Below are 22567 nucleotides of genomic sequence, written 5' to 3'. Positions count from 1 at the left end.
CGTTTAATGGGAATATGTCCCTTTGGGAGTCTGTTGTAGAAATCATACATACTTTCGTTGTAAGCTTCCATTTGCTGTATCATAGAAATACCATGAGTCACACATGTCAAATGTTCCAATCACCAGTATCTAAGCTTGGTTTATTTGTACATTATCATGTTAATAGTGTAGACAGTTCATTGTAACTCCTGGTGGTATATGTGCTATGCAAGTGCCTGTGACTCTGATTGTACATTTAATTTAATTATACACCTTATCCACATTTGACTTAATGCAAAATGATATGCACTATATTTAAACATGATTAGATTATTACAGACAGACAGACAGACAGACATGTTTATTCAGTAAAAGGCCAATGGCCCAAAATACAGACATGTGAACATGATTATTACAATGCACAATGACACGCACTTTGTCGTGAACATGTTTTAAAAGAAACCAGGTAGTTCTAGAGCACTTTTTCAAGTGTAGAAAAACGATAATTACATTTGAACAAATCTTCATATTTATCTTCACGGAGCTTCACAGAGCAATAAAAGAGCTTGTTTTTACCAATTTCAGTGCTATGAAACATCATATTTCATGCAGTTTGGTAAAATGGACATTCTATAAAGCTCTCTTTCACAAAGATTAATTATTGCCAAAGAAATTTAAATTTAGGAGGCTACGCGTGAACGTTTCATACGCCATGGTGTACAAATATGGAGTCACAAAACTTTTACTGACATATTCTTTATTCAGGACTTGTGTACACCAGGGCTCATGGTACAGTTGATAGTCCAAGACAGTATGGCCAGACGGTGACTAATGGAGCAATTTACAAAAGTGACTGTATATATAATTGCTAACATGACTAACAATTTGTCTTGACTTAAAAAAGTTATAATTAAGAAATGTCGTGTGTTTCTAATACTCATTTCGAAATAGACCTGTCTTCTAGGGTGATTACAATAAAAGCATTTCATGAATCACTTTAACAGGATTTGTCACACTCGCATGATACAAAGGGAGACCGAATACAAGAAGGCTTTGTGGGCTTTAGTTTATTTAGTTACAGCTTCTCATCTTGTGAAGCGTCAAATCTAAATGTAAATGGACAACTTTTAACAAATGCAAAATCACTGAATGTGGGAGAGACGCGGAGAGAGACGTGTCGATGTGCAGAGACATTGCAACTCAAACATATGGTGGAAAGGGACCAGTTCCGAGTCCCCTTTTTCTACACTCCCTGGTATGACTGACACACAGTAACAATATTATAAAAAAAACAGTGTAATTGTACACAGTTATTTTTGCTGTTAAATCTGTTATCCTCAATTTGCTTTGTAACTGGACAAAAACTATAGAGAAGGATATAAAATGGAGAAGTTAAAAATTATCAAGTAAAGAATCTGGCGATAGGACAATTCCATATTTCAACTTTCAATGTACTAAAGTAGACAGGGCTTGACAAAACACGAGCAGAAAAACTCAAATGAAAATTATGTTTGTTTTCATTTTCTCCTCTGTACCTTGAAGATGGACTGACAAATATATAGCAATGACTTAACAGTTTTTTTATAATGAATCAAGTTTGAGGGTCATTTTTTTTGTGTGAACACAACCTCAGTTGCCTTTGCTATGACATAGAGAAATACCCTCTCCTCTTCTGGTATCCACGGTAAGATGTTCTTGATCTGGGGTAGGAAGAAGTGTGGCACCACTATCTCCCCTGTCATCATCTTCTGGAACTTCCGGAGACAGTCCTGGAATCTTGCAGCCATTGTTTCCTGCCTCCATACGTGCTCCCCTGCTGTAAGATCATACAGCTGCCACCACATGAGTGTTCTGATGTGGTATGTCGTCAGTCGGGAGGAACGCAGTTTAGGATTATGCTCCTTGACATATCTCACTGCTTCCTGGATCTGCACGAGTTCTGGACTGTTACCCTTGGCACAACAATCACTGTTGCCTTTTGCAATTTCCAAGACTCTTTTCAATGTTCTAAGTGATGGTTTCCAAGAAATCTTGTCAGCATGTTTAGTGATGGCCTTCTCTGCATAGGAAAAGGAAACTTGCCACAGGAGGTCTGGATCTTTTGCTTTTCAAAAGAAAGATATTTTCAAGGATTTCTTCAGATATGTACATTTGCTGTTTAAAACAGTTCAACAGTTGATATTGAACAATTCCGAATTTCTACCAAAGTTGGTGAACATAATGCAGGTGAAAGCCCCGATTAAGCAAGACCCATGAGCACACTAATGGTGCTGACCTAGACACATAATTAGGACACAAGTCTTCATTGAGAGGTGAGGCACCTTAGACGTACCCCCATGTGCATGAGGTCCCCCCAAATTTCTCCAAAGACAAAATCGACTTACTAATTATTTTTCAAAGAAAATAGGATGACTGGGGCTATCAGCAATCTCAAACTCTCTTTGAAATTCAGTAGCAGATCTTCTGCAGGAGATGGGTTGATTATCTGTCTTGTCTTTTCATGTCTACACATTTCTGTATACAACTTGTATGAACAATTTAAGATCAGGTTTATATGCCCCTCTCAGGGGCATCAACATTTAGAGCTAGCATAAATATTCAATCGTTAATTACTAACCTTGATACCAGAGCTTCGGTGTTGCACTGAATCCATTTTTCTTAATTGATGCATCAACATACATGCATAGAGCTAGCATAAATATTCCATCGTTAATTACTAACCTTGATACCAGAGCTTCGGTGTTGCATTGAATTCATTTTTCTTAATTGATGCATCAACATATAGAGCTAGCATAAATATTCCATCGTTAATTACTAACCTTGATACCAGAACTTCGGTGTTGCATTGAATCCATATTTCTTAATTGATGCAGCTGTACGTTTCCGTTGGTCTGGGAGAATGTCTGTGATGTCTCGGGAAACGTTCTTTCTAGGCCAGGGTTTAATGTTTAAGGATGGCACAAAGTCTATGTCAATACTTTTCATCCCTTCATCAGATGGAATACCCTCATACCTGACTGCAAAAGACTGTGAATCTTTGAACTTGCGAGCATCTGAAACAAAACGTATTTGTAGTAATTTGTGTTTCCTGCTGGTAGTAAGACCTCAACCTCAAATGTGTGAAGTTAAACTGTATGCTGATAAACTGATGTTGCGTCTCAAAAATAATAGATTTATACAACCGTACATCATATTGACAGACATTTATGAATTTGAAGATGTGACATAAATCAACGAACCCTTTAACTTTCTATCACTCTCAAGAACACGTTCAAGCTTCTCAAAGACGTATTTCCTGAACTTTTTAGAGTTAACAAAGCCTCCATCAAGGAATAGCCGGAGATCCTCCTCGTGGTCATCCACATCCCCGATGACCTTCACCTTGCAGGCTCCAGCTTTGCAGGTGTCATCAAACACAGCCTCAAGTTTGGTCTGAAGAATTGGGAACATTGTGCAGTCCATTTCATTTGGTCGAGCCACCTGTAGAAGGATGTGACTCATAAATCTAATTTTTTATGTCAGTATTCTTACGTCACGTGTTAAAAATATTAGAATTCCCAAATGTACGACAAACAATATTTGTAATAACTTTAGGAAACAAAAACTTATATTGCAATGATCATATTCTTACCTTAGTGCCATCAAAATGCGACCCTGCATTGCAAACCTTCCATGTCCCAAAGTTCATCTCACTGTTTAATCGTCCAACAATCTTTTCTCTCAACCATTTATAGTGCACCAACGCCGGCTGGATGTCCCTCTGCTCCATCTTAACTTCATTTTCAAAAAAATACTTGATGTCCCTTGTTGGATTGTCAGAGTTGCGAATGATATGTCTGTCTACCATTCCACTGACCAATGCATCCATCTTTGATGTGTCAAGGTTATAGTGTTTGTGTCTGGTGAATGTCTTCTGTGAATGACATATTTTTGTTTTTTCAAAACTTCTTGCCAACTGCCAAGAGTCCTGCTTAAGACATATTTGTGACTTGGTAGTTGATAGTTTAGTAACCTTATGGTCACATGATTTCATTTTATCAGTGGATTTCCCTTGAATTTGGTCTGAAAAATGCTGAAAAGTTAACTTTGAAATGCAATAAATAATAATTCTCCGGACAAAAACTGAGATCCTGGATGTATTTTCGATGCAAAATGAAATAACAGGTTTGAAAACACTATGTAGAAAAGAATTATTTTTAAACGAAAAAGGCAGGTCCACTCCTGAGGTTGAAAACATTTCTTCTTCTCCACATTCTCTTTGTGGTTGCCCTTTTGTTGTTGAATCCCCAGCAGTTTCTTCTTCATGTTCAACTTTCCCTGCCGTCTTTGATTGTCTGGTTAGTAAACAGTCATTATTATTTCCCGGCAAAGACACATTTGCTTTAACAAGACGATTAGAATTAGCACGTCTATGCCTCGTCGTCGTACATTTCTCCTTCAATAGTGCTGTGGTTAGTTTATTTTCATCTTCTATCATTGGAGAGACATTTAAATGATCAAATTTTGGCCTGATTTGGTTATCCTCTTTCTTTGACCAAGAACTTGAAGCTGATATTACTGGATGTTTTGTGTCTTTCACAGATGATAGTTCACGTTTTTCCTCCTTTGTCCGGGGAGGATATTTTACTTTGGGTAGTTTGACCTTATCAGATGGGAAAAGGGGATGTGTGTCATCTTGTTTTGACACTCGTAATTTTGAATTAAGTTCACTTCTCTCTTTCTTTGCATGGGTACTTGAAGCCGTTGGGTGTTTTGTGTCTTTCACAGGTGATAGTTCATGTTTATCCTCCTTAGACCGTGGGGGATATTTCACTTGAGGTATCTTGGTAGCTGAAGATTTTGACGAAGATCCACATAATTGCCCATCTGCTTTGGAGACAGACTTTGCAGTTGATGTAGATCTGATAGGTGTTTGTCGACCATACATTCTGGGTTTACCTGAGGGAGCCACTGTAGCGTAACTGTCTCATTCCAGTGGATTTTCGTTTCGTGTTCCCTGTTGTTTCAAGCATTTCAGAATCTTTAATCCTGGCTTTTGGAGATCTGAAACCAACTTCTCTTGATGAAATATGCACCAATGATTTCAGTTTTCAAAGTTAGTAATGGAAAAATATCTTGTTAAAAGCAGATCAAATCATGATACTGTTCCAATGTCATTATCCTTCAGCAATATCATTGTGAAATAGAATTTACAGGACATTACACAGTGATGGCAGCTGAGTGATCCATGCAAACCAAACACATTATTCATCTGCATTCATGTCGCATCGCCTCTGTAATCCGGGGCGGTCGGGTAGCCTAGTGGTTAGAGCGTTCGATCGTCACGCCGAAGACCCGGGTTCCAATCCCGACATGGGTACAATGTGTGAAGCCCATTTCTGGTGTCCCCCGCCGTGATATTGCTTGAATATTGCTAAAAGCGGCGTAAAACCATACCCACTCATTCTGTTATCCAGTGGAAAGCGTCTTCCCTAGGCAAGGGACTTAACTGACTGTAAAAGTCCAGTTTCCGCCCTTGAAACTATCGGTTGACGCCCAGTTGTCGGTACACATCCTCTCCAAATCCTGCAAGCGACCGAAATCTGTATGGCAGTTTACGAAGCGGATGTCTGCTGACTTGAATAGTCTTGGGAAGATCAGTGGATAGAGCGTCTACATTGAGTTGGGAAGTTCAGGGTTTAGATGCCCTTGTCACGTCATTCCTAAATACAGCAAACTACGTTTATAACGAACACGCTTATAACGAACTGACGGATATAACTAACTGTTTTCTGGTCCCGTCAATGTGCTTTATGTATGCTGTAAATGTGCCTATAACGAACTACGGTTATAACGGACTAAATTTAGTGGTGCCTTTGAGTTCGTTATAACCGTATTTTACTGTAGGTTAAAAGATGACATATGTACCTGCTGCTACCCTTCCTGGCGCTCGGCAATAAAACAAGGACTGGTCGCCTCCGAGTCAGTATAATGTGTCTGAGGTGGGTATCAATTTGAAGCTGTAGCATGGCATCACAGCAGGCTATAATAGAAATAGCCACACAACCGCGTACATGCACGTCGCTAAAAAAAATTGCAATAATCTTGAAGTTGAGGTTAAACACCTCATTATAATTATATTTCATTTTAGTTACATTCTCAGTGACGCTTGGAAAGGGTGTAATGGTACACAAGTAGAGAACATTTCCAAATATTTATTTCAGGCGATCAAATTACTTGTCATTGCGTGTGTGTGTGTGTGTGTGTGTGTGTGTGTGTGTGTGTGTGTGTGTGATGGGTGCCCCTGTTGAGGCTTGATACGACACATTTTTTCGAACACCTGGTATCATCACTGTTTGATATGTAGAGGTTACTATATGCCAGTTTTCCCAATATACCGAAGACCCTCATATCAGGATATTGGGTATGATATGAAAACTGCCACATAATAACCTTTTTATCATATACTACAACATAGTAATTTACAAGTGAATGAAATACATTTTCACCTTGTTTGGATGACATTGTCACGGGAAAACTGGCCGAGTAGACGACGCACTAAGGGACGGAACTCCAATTTCTACCACCCGGGCTGATATGGATCGCTCATTCAAAATGCACTGATAAGCCATATCAGCCCTGCAGAGGGTGAAACGCAGCGCAGGTCTTGTTATTACACCCACTGTGATATGACCGTCTCCATGTTGGCTCTACAGGTGATAGGTGTATGATAATGATTCATAAACACATGCTCATGATTTAGTCAGAATCGTACAGTGGCCTCTGATTTGTTACGATTATGGAAAGGGTTTTGTCACTTGAAAGTCTTGAAGTCACATATTCTCTTTATAATTGTCCCGAAAGAATTCAACCCAATGACTATATTGTTGACTAATTTGTACAACAACAAACAAACATACAACGCTCACCTGAAATACCAGCATTTTTTCACCTTACATTTCCAGGTACAAACACGTTTAATAGTTCCGCCAACAGCAGTCAATCAATATTTCGGGGAAATTCCCCTGTTCACCGCCCACACAGATATAAATAATTCTCAACTGAAATAGCAGTATTATGTCACCTTTTCAAATCCAGGTACATCTACTTTCAATAGAACAGCAATCAATATTTCGTGGAAATTAATCTGTCCTCGGCCAACACACAGAGGACACATCCACATGATCTTACTTCATCGACCGTGTCTTTCGATCGTTCTGGTGTACTATATTTACCTTCTTCTTATCTATATATATCAGGGACCCAGCTGAAGGTAACACAAAACTATATGTTTTCCATAGACTTCTATAGTTACGTTGTATATTTGTTTTAAATAACCTAGGCACTCAACTGCCAGTACATGTACATGAATGCACAGTCTGACCTTAAAGCAGCTAAAAACAAAACAAATTCTGGCTAGCGCAGCCAGCTCCTTTTCCGAGTACAAGCTGCATTCGTGACCAACTCGTGTTATTCCGGGACAAGCCGAAAAGCAGGTGACGGAAAGGGGCGAGTGGTGACGAATGTACAAGCTGATCACACTTGCCCCAGTTCCGCACCAAATGTCACCAACTTGAAAATATCTGTGCTCACATTCAACATGTCATCATGTTAAAAAGACCAGCGCCAAATATTGAAAAAGATGGTCAGTTTTAATTACTGGATGGATGTACATTTAAAAAATATAATGCTTACAGAATATCATCCAATAACAGGTGCTAGATATCTCACGATGGTGGGGGTAGGGGTGGGGGTGGCCCAGTCGTCTAAGGCGTCGCGATTCGCTGTGCAGAGTTGGGTCCCTTGGGCACACCAGAAACCTATGATTGTGGGTTCGAATCCCGATTTGCCCCGATTATGTTTCTAGGTTTGTCAGCACCATACCCGTGCTTGTGGGTTTCACCGGTGTGGTGAACGTCTGAGACCTGCATCACTTCGGGCTTTCTTCCCTTATTAAGCTGACACGCCGTGATATAACTAAAATTCTGTTCAAAGCGGCGTTAATCACAACTCACTCACTCATATACGTGGACCGTTGGCCATGTTTCCAGTCACTGCTTTGCCTAACCAAGGCCCGATTATTTACATGTGTGATGACTATGGCATAAAACAACATTCAGGCTCACTGTCCTTCACACAGTACTGGGTTTATCTCAGAAGGCACAGTCTGATCTCATCAACAAAGCGCGATACACAGTGATAGGAGGTGGCGAGATACATACCAGGCAAGGGACATCATGGCGAGGGACATCAAGTCTGGTATCTCGGAATTGAACCCGCGTCTACGGTGTAACGAGCCTATGCCTTTCTCCCAAGGCTCTCTCACCGCCAACACCACTATAGGATCTGACGTCCCGTGTCAGGGGTCACTCAAGTGTTCTACTTTCGCATGTAACATGTGTTCATTTATCTGCATGCCGATCGTTGAATGTGCTGGAGTTTGCGTGTTACGACACGCGACCTTTGAGGCAATGTTAGATGAGGCAATGTTAGAGCGAAACTCCGAGGTCTGCATTGCCGATACCCGATTGCCGATGTCTTACTTCCTCGTCCTGACCGCACTTATAAACCGTCTTAATGCAAGACATAACAGAAAAAATATGAAAACATCGAGATACTTAATAGTGAAACAATACAGTGTGTCGCGGTATAAAAGGAATACGATCAAAGCGTGCGAGAGACGATACACGTGAAGAATAGACAAAACAAAGTCATGACATCTTAAATACTTACAAAAATTGAAACCTCACACGCAGGATGAGCTCGTACTTGGAAATAGTGAAACTTCCTCAGAGGTTAATGAGACAGAAATATATCTACAATACAATTGGCAACAGTGGCAGTAGGTTTATAAGTTCAGACAGTGCTTGTCGGACCTGGCTGCTGCTTGTTGTAAGAGCCTGACAACGTGGGTCGGGCAGCCAGACTTGATCAACCGCGTGTCATCGTGCCCTGGTGCCGTCGGTCTAGCCTCTCTATACTTATAACGACTTGTACACAACGTGAGTCAGGTAATATATTCTTACTTTTAATGCAAAGTATGGGAAGGGCAGGACATGCTTACCCTTTTCGCGAACACCTGGTGTCATCACTTATTTTCACTGGTCCAGTCATATCATTTTCATAGTTTGTTTTGCCTTTTACGCCAAATGGAATCTGTTTCGGCGGATAATATAGACTAGCTTTTTTTGTATTGAGACCAGATAGTCAGCTGTAGCTGCAAAACCAGATATTTCTTTAATTATAACTATCAACCAAAATATTGTTTTTAAAAAACACATTCCTTAAAACCTTTCTTTAATCAACCAAAATATTTCTTCTCTTTTTTTTTTTTAAAAAAAGCACATTGCAACAGTATATTTTCCAACAACATGAAGCATAATTATTATTATTTTTAACAATTTTCGGGGACATTTTTTGTTTTTCGATAAAAATCTCACGACATCCCCTGGCAATGACAGGGAATAATTGACAAGGTTGTACGTCAGTGTGTTGAGTATATGTTTTCACGGTAACAGCGAGATTCCTCAAATTCATGCATCCTCATAAATACTGAATGAAGGATCACATATTTCCCATACATGGAAGTTGGTTATCGCACATGCAGACAGGTGTTTTTTCAAACACTATTCAGGTATGTCGACTTAGTTGAAGAATAAGCTGATAGGTGGCGTTGTTCAAATGGAATGGTTCGTCTGATACATCATACCACAGCGAGCGTCCCATCCATAGACAAACATCTAGTCTCTGAAATGAACATATCGTACATAAAAAACAGTTGTTCAGTTATCTTAATAAAAATATAATAAAAAGGAGCCCAGTGACTCTCTTCATTTACAGATACTGCAGTGATCTAGACTTGCCAAACATTATAGACTTGCATGGGCTGTATTTGATATATATTTGTATCAGGGTCTGTAAGATAGACTAGTCCCATCCACAGCGAATTCAGATATCGACACCGAGAATCAGTCTACCATTTAAAAAAAAATAATTGTTATGACATTACATCTTAATTTGCATGGTTTTGGAGCCGCCGACGATAAATATCGCTATTAAAATATGACAATAAAATACCGATTTCAGATTATATATATATATTGACAGTAGCGGGTGAACACTACCAAGCTGTCTGTCGTTCATTACGTTGTAAATCGGGCGCAGACATACAGAACTACTTTAGGGGAATTCCTCAATGTCTAAAAATAACGTCAAATAGGGACGGTATCATCATATGACAATTTCTTTTAGATTACGCACATTCCAACAAAGCTAATGCTTGAAACTAAGTTTTCAAATGGAGAATGGTTTCTGATATAATGGTTGTCACAAACATCTGTTTGCGCATCATTGAATTTGCTCACGTGAGCCACTGTCTTCATCAACTGACGAACGTCAACAAATACAACTTCAATCCTCAAGTGACCCGCCTGGAGAATAGGAGCTCTGTGGGTGCTGGGATATAACTGTGCCGTGACGTCACAAAGAAAGACGTTTGACGTCAACTTACTTCCGTTAACATCTCCATCTATGAGGACTGTGAAAATATATCTTATTTTTCTGTTGTTAGTTCGCAATGTAAAAAACACATTATATCAAAACATTTCAGCATACATGTCTACTTTCGATTAATCAGTCACTATATCTAAATTATTACAACAGTTATAAGGAAGAGAATATATGGATTTCAGCTTCTTGATTATGACGAAACATCGTTTCGGAGTACGTGCTTACTCCTACATCGGGGGCGGTCGGGTAGCCTAGTGGTTAAAGCGTTAGCTCGTCACGCCGAAGACCCAGGTTCGATTCCCGACATGGGTACAATGTGTGAAGCCCATTTCTGGTGTCCCCCGCCGTGATATTGCTGGAATATTGCTAAAAGCGGCGTAAAACCTCACTCACTCACTCACTCACTACTCCTACATCGGGTGAATGACAAGTCATGTTTTCAAGACTGAAAAAAGATTTTGCAGAATATAAGTCCAAATGTTCGATGCTATGTATCTGTGCAATGCATATAAAATGTTGCTTGTGAATTGTATTTTTATGTTCTAAAATAATGTAGTTTTAAAATATATTAAGAAGTCAAAATGTTATTTTTTTCACCCATAAGGTCCCTCATTTCATGGTGGGTGATATATAATTATTTAGGTCCCAAACCATGCTAATATCACCTACCGATCCCAATCAAACTGTGAAATGGCTAGACACATCCAGTACAATGCTTTATATACTCTTCAAAAAAAAGAAAAAGAAAAGCAAACCCAGATTTGTGTGACGTAGGAAAATACATTTATTTATACGAGGGACCGTGCAAAGTATTGAGCCAACAGTTTGTGGAGAGAACACTTGGTGATTGTAGTCATCTCAGTTATCGGTACATAGGAAAAGTCTAAGGTGAAGGTCAGCTACCATCAACAACGCGTTTATCCCCCGTTGGAATCAATAGCGGCCTGACATGTCCTGCCCATGTAAGAGACGAGTATGCGATACACATCCTAGGGAATGGTAGCCCACTCGGTCTGCAACGTCTGGGGTTGTGGTTAATGTCGGCGTAGCCGTTTATCCTATTCATCCCACAGGTGGTCTATCGGGTGTGGACAGGTTCTTGTGATCCCTGTTATATGCGGTCGAGCGTTCTCCTGCTGGAATACACAGTTGTCGTTGTCGAGTCAATATGACGCGTCGAACAGGACATGTTGCGCGTAGACCTGCTGCTCTTAAACGGTTTCGTACGGTTTGGTAGGAGATTCTGCGCAGTTAGGATGTGGTTGAGGTAGCGGCTGTTCTCGTCCTTTAGCGTAGGTGGCGCAGTCGGATGTAGCGATCTAGGGCGGAGGTGGTTACACTTAGTCGGCCCGACCTTGGAAGATCACGTGTTGACCCATGCTGTTGAAACCGATCCCATATCCTTGTGATGGTGCTGGGCGCTACATTGAAAACCCTGGCTACAGCTGATCGCGATTCCCCTGCCTGCAAGCGGCCTTTGACGTTGTTTCTTTTCACTTCTGTTAATCTTGTCATGTTGTTGAACTATCACTGTTCGATAGACGCAGATGCCAGGCAATCAAAAACACTGCACTTTAATACCGTTCATAGTGCTACTGCAAGTGCAGTGTGTGCAGCTCCATGGCCCTTTGTTAATGCACTAGCTGCGTTTTTCCGAATCGTACATGTTTCCCGACTAATGGTTTGCATGTCACTGACACTATAACACATTAAACCTATTCATTTTGCACCTCGTGGTCCGCTAATGTTGCTGTGATGGCCAATAATATCCGTATTGCATTTACCTTTTTGGAGAGTATATTTCCAATTTGTTCCGATGTTCCAACCCATCCACCCAATTTTAACATTTAACATAGCAGTTATGGTCCTAGGTGGGTGAAGCAATCTCATGAATGACCTCGATGCAATTTATTATGAAGTTGTATTAATAACACAGGTTCTAAATACTCAGTTATCACTAATAAACGTTTGTCATTAAAATAATATACTGCCGAGGTATGCAACCATAATACTATGCACACATACGTACATCCAATCATAAGGTAGCATTCACGTAAATCTTTTGGTGATCGAAAGTTCATATTTCATAAAAGCATACTGGAGGCCATGTCATGACCACGGGACATGCCAGGCAGCTGGAGTGCTGGTGGCACTCACGGGTTTTCTTCCTTCAGATTCAGACTTGCTTCAAAAGCAGCGGCCAAGCGTTCCTCCTCATTCAGGACGCCATTGTAGTTGTCATGGGTCCTCTCGTGTCTGTGACTGGAATTTACAATGAATAGGAATGATGCTTCATTCTGCTTGGTTAAACACGTTGTTAAATGGGGTTGGAGTTATCCTGTTACTCTTTATGTACATTTGTTCATAAGAGTTGGGCTCCTTGACATACATCTCAAGGTCTAATAAACAATATGTGATGGCACATAGTACCTTTAACGAGCCAAATGTTGACATCAAAACACAAATACTGAATAGCTTTAACTGGCCAAATTTTGACATCAAAACACAAATACTGAATAGCTTTAACTGGCTAAATTTTGAGATAAACTCACCGGCGTGCATGTCGCTGACCTTGCACATTCGCTCTTGCTAGACCTTCAGATTCTGCCAGATCGCCCTTGTAGTTGTATGTTCCTCTTCCCCTGCTGAAACACGGACACCATGTCACCTTCAACATTGTCCATGTAAAGATACTAAATGTACTGAATCATAACTTGTACCCGAGATCCATTCGTTTGTAATATTCACATATTACATGTGCAGGTATGTAATATTGTGTAGGTCTTCTTGCACATAAACAATTTCCAAGCGAGCTATAATGATATATATGTTATGAATTTTACATATATATGTATGCTAATCTATTTAGACAAATTTATTAGTGATATAGATAAATATAAATAATACAGATTTCTGTAGCGAATGACCTGTCAGTGGCTATATAGATTTCCCTCCTTGAATTATTGTTCTTATTTAGATATCTATGGATAATAATGATATTTACTTGGAATTTCTTCGTGGATAAACTAACTGATAGTGCTGGATTACACGGAAAAATAGCAAGAAGATATTTTGATTTCATGACATTGAACAATACAAAATGTGTTTCCAGAAACAATAGTGTTCTGTCAATCGGAAAGTATAATGTTAGTTTTGCTGTAGAAAGAGGGGGATTATGTACAGTGATAAACGTGATTTGGATATTTTCTTGTGATTGTTTCATGCAAATTGTTGAAGGTGCCCGCCATTGAAGCATTACTAGACAGGTTCTCGTGAGCACAAACGCCTTGCACGACAATAAACAAATACCTTCCCCTACCCTCACAACAAATCGTCGGCCACGTGTAACACGTCAATAACCAACCCACAATAATGTGAAGACGGTAATGAACCCTGTACATGGAGTGTGAGTTTGGTTTTACGCCGCTTTAAGCAATATTCCAGCAATATCACGGCCGGGGACACCAGAAATGGGCATTACACATTGTTCCCATGTCGGGATACGAACCCGGGTTTTCGTCGTGACGAGCGAACGCTTTAACCACTTGGCTACCCGACCGCCCTCCTGTACATGGAACACGGTTGTCAGGTAAGATTCATGTTACACGTCCTATGAATTGAACCCTAACACATCGCTTGCTTCTGGCTTAATGCGTTAAACTAATACAATACAAATACTTACTGTTCGTGCCAAGTGGTATATTCGTGACGTGTAGATTGTTGATTGGTCGGATTTGGTGGCCGATTTGGAATGACCAGTCGGTGATGTCTGACAGGATTTATCTTCTGGCTTCCACGACACACCGTGTGTTTGTATTTATACGTCTGGCCACAATCAGGGCACACTTCCATCACATCATAAGCAGCTTTATCTTCACGTTTCCCCGACCCCCGAGAATGACAGACATCATGTTTGTATCTGTAGTTGGCGCCACAATCAGGACATATGTTCACCACTACCTCGGCCGGTTTGTTGGAACTCCTTCTTCTCGCACCTTGGGGTGCACCGGTTTTTGAACTGTTCCCTACATCGGCTGAGGTTGGTCGCCGAGCACTTGTCCTGTTACCTGCTGATGGTGTGGTAGATCGACCAGCTCCTGAAGGTGAGCTGGAACTGCTAGAAGAACGAGGCTGTAGGGTGGAGGATGGACTGGCGGCTGTTCCCTTCTCTTTGCACCTCCACTCGTGAGATGCCAGACGCTTGAACCCCTTCCCACAATGCGGACAGATCTCACTCATATTGCCAGGTACTCCTTAGGGTACACTGAAAGTAAAATAAATACACTTATAGTCCGTTTTACCCCAACCTCCCCCAAATATAAGAATATATATAAGACAAATAATAATAATAACCTTATTTTGTTTGAACATGTGAACAACGTGTTGTTCGAAATACTTCATTAATGGGTACACATTCCAGTAAATAAATAAAAGCGACAAAACCCTTTTCATATTCATAAAAAAAACTTTCGAAAAAAACAGGGTCGATTGTACGATTCCGACAATATTACGAGCATGTGTTTATGAATAACTATGAAATAGTGATAATACCATGTGTTCGCGAAAAGGTAAAACTAATGAGACATGTAAAGCTTTCAAAAAGTGTTATGGTAGACATGTTGAGCACATTTCCAAATTTGACGCATCAGTGACAAAAATGATGTCCGATTTCATTCCCTATTTCGACTGGTACTATATGTTCCCGTAAACAATTGACTTGCCTTTGATTGTGTTTGTGACGGGTGCCACCGGTGGAGCAGCATATACTAACCTTTTCTCGAACACCTGGTATCATCAACACATGCTCATCATATAGTCAGAATTGTACAATCGACTCTGTTTTATGCAGAGATATCTATTGGATATGGAAAGGGCTTTGTCGCTTTATTCCATATATTTGAACACCAGTCTTTGACTCAATCTTTTCAAGGAGTGAGTGAGTTGGGTTTAATGCCGCTTTTAACAGTATTCCAGTTATATCGTTCCGTCTTTTCAAGGAGATGTAGACAGAAACAATACAGTCTTATGGTAAAATAAATATTATTTTCAGTCACGGTTCCGTTACATATTTTTCATTAGATTTTAAACATGTTTTACTTTGTTAATATATACAAAAGGCAGACTAGTTGTGAAAATTATATGAATGGACCTTTTTAGGCAAGCCTTTATTACACGATTCCACCAGATGTTCAAAATCTTCAAGAAATATATACAACATTACCACTGGTTCAGACCCGTGACGATCCGGGGTAGAGTAGGTCTTCAGCAACCCATGCCGTAAAAGGCGACTATGCTTGTCGCAAGGGGCGACTAACGGGATCGGGTGGTCAGGCTCGCTGACTTGGTTGATTCATGTCTTCGTACCGCAATTGCATAGATCGATGCTCATGATGTCAATCACTGGATTGTCTGGTCCAGACTCGATTATTTACAGACCGCCGTCATATAGCTGGAATATTGCTGAGTGCGACACACAATCAAACAAACCAGTTGGTCAAAAGAATTCTCGTTATACTTTGCATATTACTTTGAAGTAATAACGATAACATATGACACCATACGTGTAACCAGAATGTATTCAATAACTACTGCAAATATTGCAACGACGTTCACGCAACACAATAATGGTGCACAAGATGACAGTGGGTAATAGGATTACGCATGTATGCTGTGTTAATGTCATACGATAACGGACTATAGACTAGTGTTGTCAAACATGGACAGTGCAGCCATGATACTGTTACGCGACAGTCTGGTAATATATCAGCTTGAGACAGCGACTGGGACGACATGAAGTGATACTCACCATGAAGAGGCGAGCCCCTTTACGAGTAGGTCAGATACTTGAGATGAACGCTCTCGGTAGTGTCACAGGGAACGAACTACTTCACCCTAGCTCACTACCACATTGATGAACAAGTGAGTAAGCGGTTTGGTGTTTGAGTGAGTGCGTGGTTGAGTGAGTGAGTGAGTGAGCTGAGGTGACGTGAGGCTACGAGAGGCTACGCGACATGAGGGAAGGTGTCACGGGGTCATGCATGTGCCGGTATATTGTCATGTATGTATACGCCTGTTATGGTGACTGTACGTGAAGAGTTACGTCATACACAGTTTATAATTGTAATAGAACAACAGATCACAAACCTTACCTGTTTCAGGGTAGTGATTGCCAATGATGTTTACAACAGACACGCATATAACGTCATATCCGGTTCATGCCGGGAGCCACACAGAGGTGCCAGTAAGCGTGAACCCGGAGGAGAGTTGGGTTACATAGACTGGCGGCAAGTCTCCCTCGCCAGATCACGTATTACAGGGCTGTGGAAATACGGGACGCCCCCAGCTCACCATCTGTCTCCAGAACTCTCACGCCGACTTCTTGAGACTTTTTCAATGTTCTGTACTTTTTAATATCAAAATACATTTAGTGTTTGTCAGAAGAGTTAGTTGCATACTTAATCAATTCTAAGTCGATTAAATGGTTTGTTTACGGTAGACGAAATTATATGACCATAGTGTCATTGCCAAACCCTTTAATGCACTAGACAAATAATGTAACATGTGAATAAGTATAATATATGTGAATAAGTACTATAATAAGACACAAAATGTTATCAATGCTTTGGGAAAAGCCTGTGTAAGGATATGTCTCCTGACCCCTGGTTCTATCAGATAAGGGACAGTCTCGCCACAACACAGCTGTTGCTGAAAGGGGATATAAACAATAACACAGAGATGTGGGTCAGCTCACTGGCACTTTTTACTGGCACATGTGCCGATCAGTGGCATGAGCCTTCCTCATATGGGCAGTCAGGACAACACAGAACCAGTATACGGCAAGCGTCGCGTGACAGATAAAATATAGGTCACGTATAGACACATTCCAGTTCTAAAGCGTGTTCCAGGAAAGGAAAGAGAAAGTAGGACATTTCCTGGAAAGATAACTGCTATAGTCATGTGATAGTGTCGCGGTGTTCAGTGACGTTCCGCTGCCTCAAGCTGCACTGGGCCATGCACTCCCAAGTGTGTATATTATGCAGGGATATTTATAGCTGTGAAAATGTGTGTCGTTACTGTTTGTTTGTTGCTTAACGTCGCACTCAGCAATATTCAAGATGACGGCAGTCTGTAAATAATCGAGTCTGGACCAGCCAATCCAGTGATTCACATCTTGAGTATCGATCTATGCAATTGGGATACGATGACATGCATCAGCGAGCCTGACCACCCGACACCGTTAGTCGCCTCTCACAACAAGAAGGGTTGCTGAAGACCAGTTCTACCCCGTAATCTTCACGGGACCTGATATTTTGCCTTGTCGTGTAGCTGACATATTGCTCAGTGCGGTGATGTGGAACAAACACTGCTTTAAGAACACATACAACTTCTGGCTTATTGCGTTTAGCGACCATTCACTCTTTTGAGGGGTTATTTGTGGGAGGAAGGGTTACGGACATTGACTTGGAGTACTTTGGGAAGGGGAGCCAGTGAAGATGGTATTGATGCCTGCTTGGTGCTCAAGTCATCTGATGATTTGTTGCTAAGCAGCCCCCAAAGATTAATTAATTCTATTAATTTAATTGTGACTCTGTTGACTCGTACTTTAATGAAAATACCCGCCCAGTAGTCACTTTATCAAAGAAAATATACTTCAACAGCAAAAACACACAGCAAAAATACCCCCCCTCCCCCCCCGACTTCCAGCATAGTTCCCCAGTCATCAAATTCAGTTTGACAAAGTCCAAATCGTCTCCGCCAAACATCAGGACTTCACAAAAAGCCAGAAAAGTCCGCCGTTACAAAACAGAGATCAAGGGTATGGACCGTTATGATCAAGCAAGGGGGGGGGGGGGGGGGGGGGGGGGGGGAGGGGGGTTGGAGGGTAAGTTAGAATTAGGTGAGTGAGTGGGTGGATTAGATTAGGTCAAATGGGGTTTAACGAGACGTTCAAGATTATTGCACTGACATAGCGACGTGCATGTGTGTGTTTGTGTCAGTGTATGTGTGTTTGTGTATGTGCGTATGTGTGTGTGCGTGTTTGTGCATGTGTGTTTGTGTGTGTGTATGTGCGGGTGTGTGTGTTTATGTGTATGTGTTTCTTTTTGTGTGTTTGTGTGTGTGTTTGTGCATGTGTGTGTGTTTGTGTGTGTATGTGCGGGTGTGTGTGTTTATGTGTATGTGTTGTGTGTGTGTTTGTGCATGTTTGTGTGTGTATGTGTGTGTGTGTTTGTTTTTGTGTGTTTGTTTTTGTGTGTGTGGGTGTTTGTGTGTGTATATGTGTGTGTGTGTTTGTTTTTGTGTGTGTGGGTGTTTCTGTGTGTGTGTGTTTGTTTTTGTGTGTGGGGGTGTTTGTGTGTGTGTGTTTGTGCGTGTGTGTGTGTTTATGTGTATGTGTTTGTTTTTGTGTGTATGTGTGTGTTTGTTTGTGCATGTGTGTGTGTGTTTGTGTATGTTTGTGTGTGTGTGTGTGTGTGTGTGTGTGTGTGTGTGTGTGTGCATGTGTGTGTGTGTGTTTGTGTGTGTGTTTGTGTGTGTGTTTGTGTGTGTTTGTGTGTGTGTGTGTGTTTGTGTGTGTGTGTTGCTGCTTGTACTACTCGGGGCTAATTACCGGTTTTATAGTGCTGCCCCCCTGAGATGGACTAATTTCTGGTTTTATAGTGCTGGCCCACTGAGATACAATGCCGCAGTCTAACATGGATACCCCGCTTTTTATGGATATGCTATCTTTAACGTCTTTTGGTATGATGCAGCCAGGGCATCGAGCCCCCGACCTGTCAAGCCAGTGCCTCATATCATAAACAACGACCCTAGTCACAACGTCTAATCAACACTTTAGCCGGCGCTAATATATATGATATTCAGGCGGCCTATGCTAACCGGGTATGTGTCATGTGGTATGTCATGCATGTGCCGGTATATTGTCATGTAAGTATACGCCTATTATTGTGACAACATGTGAATCACACGAAACGCTCACATCATACACAGATTCTCATTGTAATAGAAAGATAGATACACGCGAAGATCCGGGTTAGAATAGGTCTTCGGCAACTCATGCTTGACTTCGATTGCTGGGTGCGGCATTAACAAAAGAAGCAAACGAAACGAAGAAGACAGATAGAGTAGATTGCCAATGAGGTTTTGAACAATGAGACACATACAGCGTGACATCCGGTTCATTTATGTGAGAAGAGGCATGCAGAAACATACCATGACTACAGCAAGTAGATCAATACATTATAGGTCACGTGATCAAACTCTGGAGCCTGTTCCAGGAAAAGAAAAAGAAGGAAGCTAGAGCTTTTCCTGGAAAGATATCTGAAATATTGATGTACTGACACGCACGGTATACTGTATGGAATTGTTTGTGCTATTGGATTTGAATTGCAACACTAAAAATCAATTCTTCTCATCTCGCTCTGTGCTGTGCCGACCTGAAACGAAAGAGTGAATTGAATTGACAGCTTGTGACCAGCTAGAGCGTCACGTTCTGTTCTCGCGCCCAGTTATAAAGCTCCATACATGATGGGTTTATCGTGGTGTTCAAATACTGGTCAAATTTGCCTTAATATTATAATGTAAACGGCTCTGAAAACAAACCATGTGCTGTACCGACCTGAAACAAAAGAGTGAATTGAATTGACAGCTTGTGCTTAAATTTGCCTTAATATTATAATGTAAACGGCCGATTCGGTTAGGTGAACTAAATATTTTAGACATTCACACATCAAATTTGTTGTAGAATGTATTTCTCAACATTCGAATTTGAAAATTGTTGTGTGCTTTAACAACCTCTGGAATATGAGACGACAACTTATTTTTTGAGCCATGACATATTTTCCTTTGGATCCTACAAGTGGCACCAAATAATCAAAGTACTTTGCCAACATCAATTAAAAACAAGTTTCTGGGTCTCTTTCTCCTCCTCTTCTCCTTCTCCTCTAATAACACAATAGCCATGAAGAAAAGGGCTTTCTACGGCCACTTGCCATCTTCAGTGATGCAGTCCACAAGAAAGAAAACGTAAAAACATGGCAAAGGAAATATTTCTGAAGAAATCGGTGCTAATGCTGTGAAAGGTATTTTTAGGTATTTTATGCATTATAAGTTCTTTAGTGGTATATCTTAAATTGTTCTAAATTGTTCATGGTTGTCTTGTTATATGAACAACAATTTGAATGACGAGAACATTTTACATTAGAATATTCAACACTGAATCACATTATGTATGGTCTCATTCTCCCATATCAGAGAAAAGTCAAATGAATAAATAATTTGGCGAGTTAATAATGAACTTGCCGAATCTTAATAAATGAATCTTCTGCTGCTCATTCTCAAGTTATTAGAACTATGTGTACATTTAACAGGACCAACAGATAAGAAGGATAAATATATTGACACTGCCAATTGACACAGCAATCCTGGCCACAGCGAAATCAAACCACAAGGGAAAGGACCCTGCGCCCTGCGCCCTGCATCCTGCGCCTTGCGCCCTGCATCCTGCGCCCTTCACCCTGCGCCCTGCATCCTGCGCCCTGCACCCTGGGCCCTGCATCCTGCGACCTGCGCCCTTCACCCTGCGCCCTGAATCCTGCGCCCTGCGCCCTGCACCCTGCATCCTGCACCCTGCACCCTGCGCCCTGCACCCTGTCCGGGGACCACAAGCGTCATCCCTCCTTTGTTCCATGGTTCTATGGTCAGCCATTGGCGCACCAGCTCTCTTCAAGTACACGCGTGTTTCGGTCTAATCCCTTCCAAATCACTACTCGAGTTTAAGGCTACTGCATTTCAGCTATTTCCTTCCAGGGTTATACTTCCGGCGGTAGTCGTCAAGCCTGCGGTGGTAGCTGCCATAATGGTTTACTGATTGTGCCAGACAAGGGTAGTTTTCTTTTGGCCATCTAGGGTCTGGCAACGGTAGCTGCTTTTGGCAGCATAGTAGTTGCCATGGCAACGGTAGCTTTCCGTGTATCTTAACTACCACTAAGCACCTGCACACTCTCGGCCATTTAATCGACGTTGCATCACTTTGGGCTTTCCTCCCACATTAAACTGACACACCGTGATATGGCTGGAATACTGTTAAAAGCGGCGCTAAACCCAACTCACTCACTCAGCACATAAAACTCCTTTTAATCCTTCAGAATGTCACAGTTGGCAGTCAGTATTGTGTATACCACGGGAACCAATGTCCCAACTCGACCATGAGGAGATTTGATGCGTCTGATCATCAAATGTGATTCAACACCACTCCTCTCAAAACTCCTGTGCCAACTGATCCTTGTTTTAAGGGCGATCTAGTCGTGCTCTAATTTGACGGTCAATGTGATCCTCCAAGAGATCTATAGTTGATAAATCTGGTGGTTGTGCTGGCCAAGGCAAAATGTTGTATGGTGCCTTGTGTTGTCTCGTTGAAACAGAGTCGATAGGCCGTCACATAGCTGGAATATTGCTGAGTTCGGCGTCCAACAACAAACACTATTTTGATGTAAGACTGTTTATTCGCGTTTGCTTCAGATCAGAAGACTGTTTACATAAACCATGCAAATAAGTTAAGAAAGTAATTAAACATATTCTGACTGCAATCTTCTATTTCAGGTGACTTATAATAGGTGCTGGGTATAGGGTCAACAGTAAAGAAATTGAAAAAGAAAACATAAAATCCTAAAAGTGCAAATACAGCTTTAAGGATTTTAAATTAATCATTGAAACAGCTGTAGTCTACGTCGACTCAAATCGACTCATAGACATGTATTTTGTGTTTGTAAGCTGATGCAAACCATTCTTTATAAACCCGCATTTTCTGGAATAAATTGGTTTATTTTATATAAACAACAAGCACACCACTTTTAAATAAAATTATACACGTTTTAATCAAACTTGAAAAGAAAGACAAAAATAATGCCACTGTAGGTAATTTGACAGAAGTTGCTGTCAGTTGATGAGGAGTGAGTGAGTATGGTTTTACGCTGCTTGTAGCAATATTCCAGCAATATCACGACAGGGGACACCAGAAATTGGCTTCACACGTTCAGTTCCCTCAGTCTGGATAACGGAGCATATGTTTACAGTGTCTATATTCAGTTTGAGAGAGATTCAA

The 22567-nt window shown here is 41.0% G+C and overlaps 2 protein-coding genes across 9 annotated transcripts in view; both read right to left on the bottom strand.

Moving 5' to 3' along the window:
* LOC124133247 overlaps positions 1–16983 on the bottom strand; it is a 30513-nt gene extending 13530 nt beyond the window's left edge. The window contains exons 1-4 of one of the 7 annotated variants that reach the window (XM_046497574.2): positions 16617–16751; positions 14150–14731; positions 13020–13112; positions 12577–12729 (exon numbers count right to left, since the gene is read on the bottom strand). In XM_046497574.2, coding sequence (XP_046353530.2) covers positions 12621–12729; positions 13020–13112; positions 14150–14706 — 759 coding nt within the window. In that variant the 5' untranslated portion in view covers positions 14707–14731; positions 16617–16751 and the 3' untranslated portion in view covers positions 12577–12620. The other 6 variants (XM_046497572.2, XM_046497577.2, XM_046497575.2 and 3 more) reach the window with 6 other exon arrangements.
* Positions 326–9740, bottom strand: LOC124133244. Of its 2 annotated transcripts, none has more exons than XM_048400539.1 (5): positions 8692–9740; positions 3611–5022; positions 3219–3459; positions 2799–3032; positions 326–2083 (listed from the first exon to the last, which is right to left on the bottom strand). In XM_048400539.1, exons 2-5 carry the CDS (start codon positions 4904–4906, stop codon positions 1584–1586), a joined length of 2271 nt encoding a protein of 756 aa, XP_048256496.1. In that variant the 5' UTR covers positions 4907–5022; positions 8692–9740; the 3' UTR covers positions 326–1583. The 2 variants fall into 2 exon arrangements, with proteins under 2 accessions (XP_048256496.1, XP_046353523.2); XM_046497567.2 differs by lacking the exon at positions 8692–9740 and adding an exon at positions 8181–8679.
* Positions 16984–22567: the final 5584 nt, after the last annotated feature.

This window comes from Haliotis rufescens, unplaced genomic scaffold (genome assembly GCF_023055435.1).
Source record: "Haliotis rufescens isolate VD_foot unplaced genomic scaffold, xgHalRufe1.0.p SCAF_2, whole genome shotgun sequence".
Taxonomy (NCBI): Eukaryota; Metazoa; Mollusca; class Gastropoda; order Lepetellida; family Haliotidae; genus Haliotis; species Haliotis rufescens.
The sequence above is the reverse complement of the archived record's forward strand: the minus strand, read 5'-3'. Positions and strand labels throughout refer to the sequence as shown.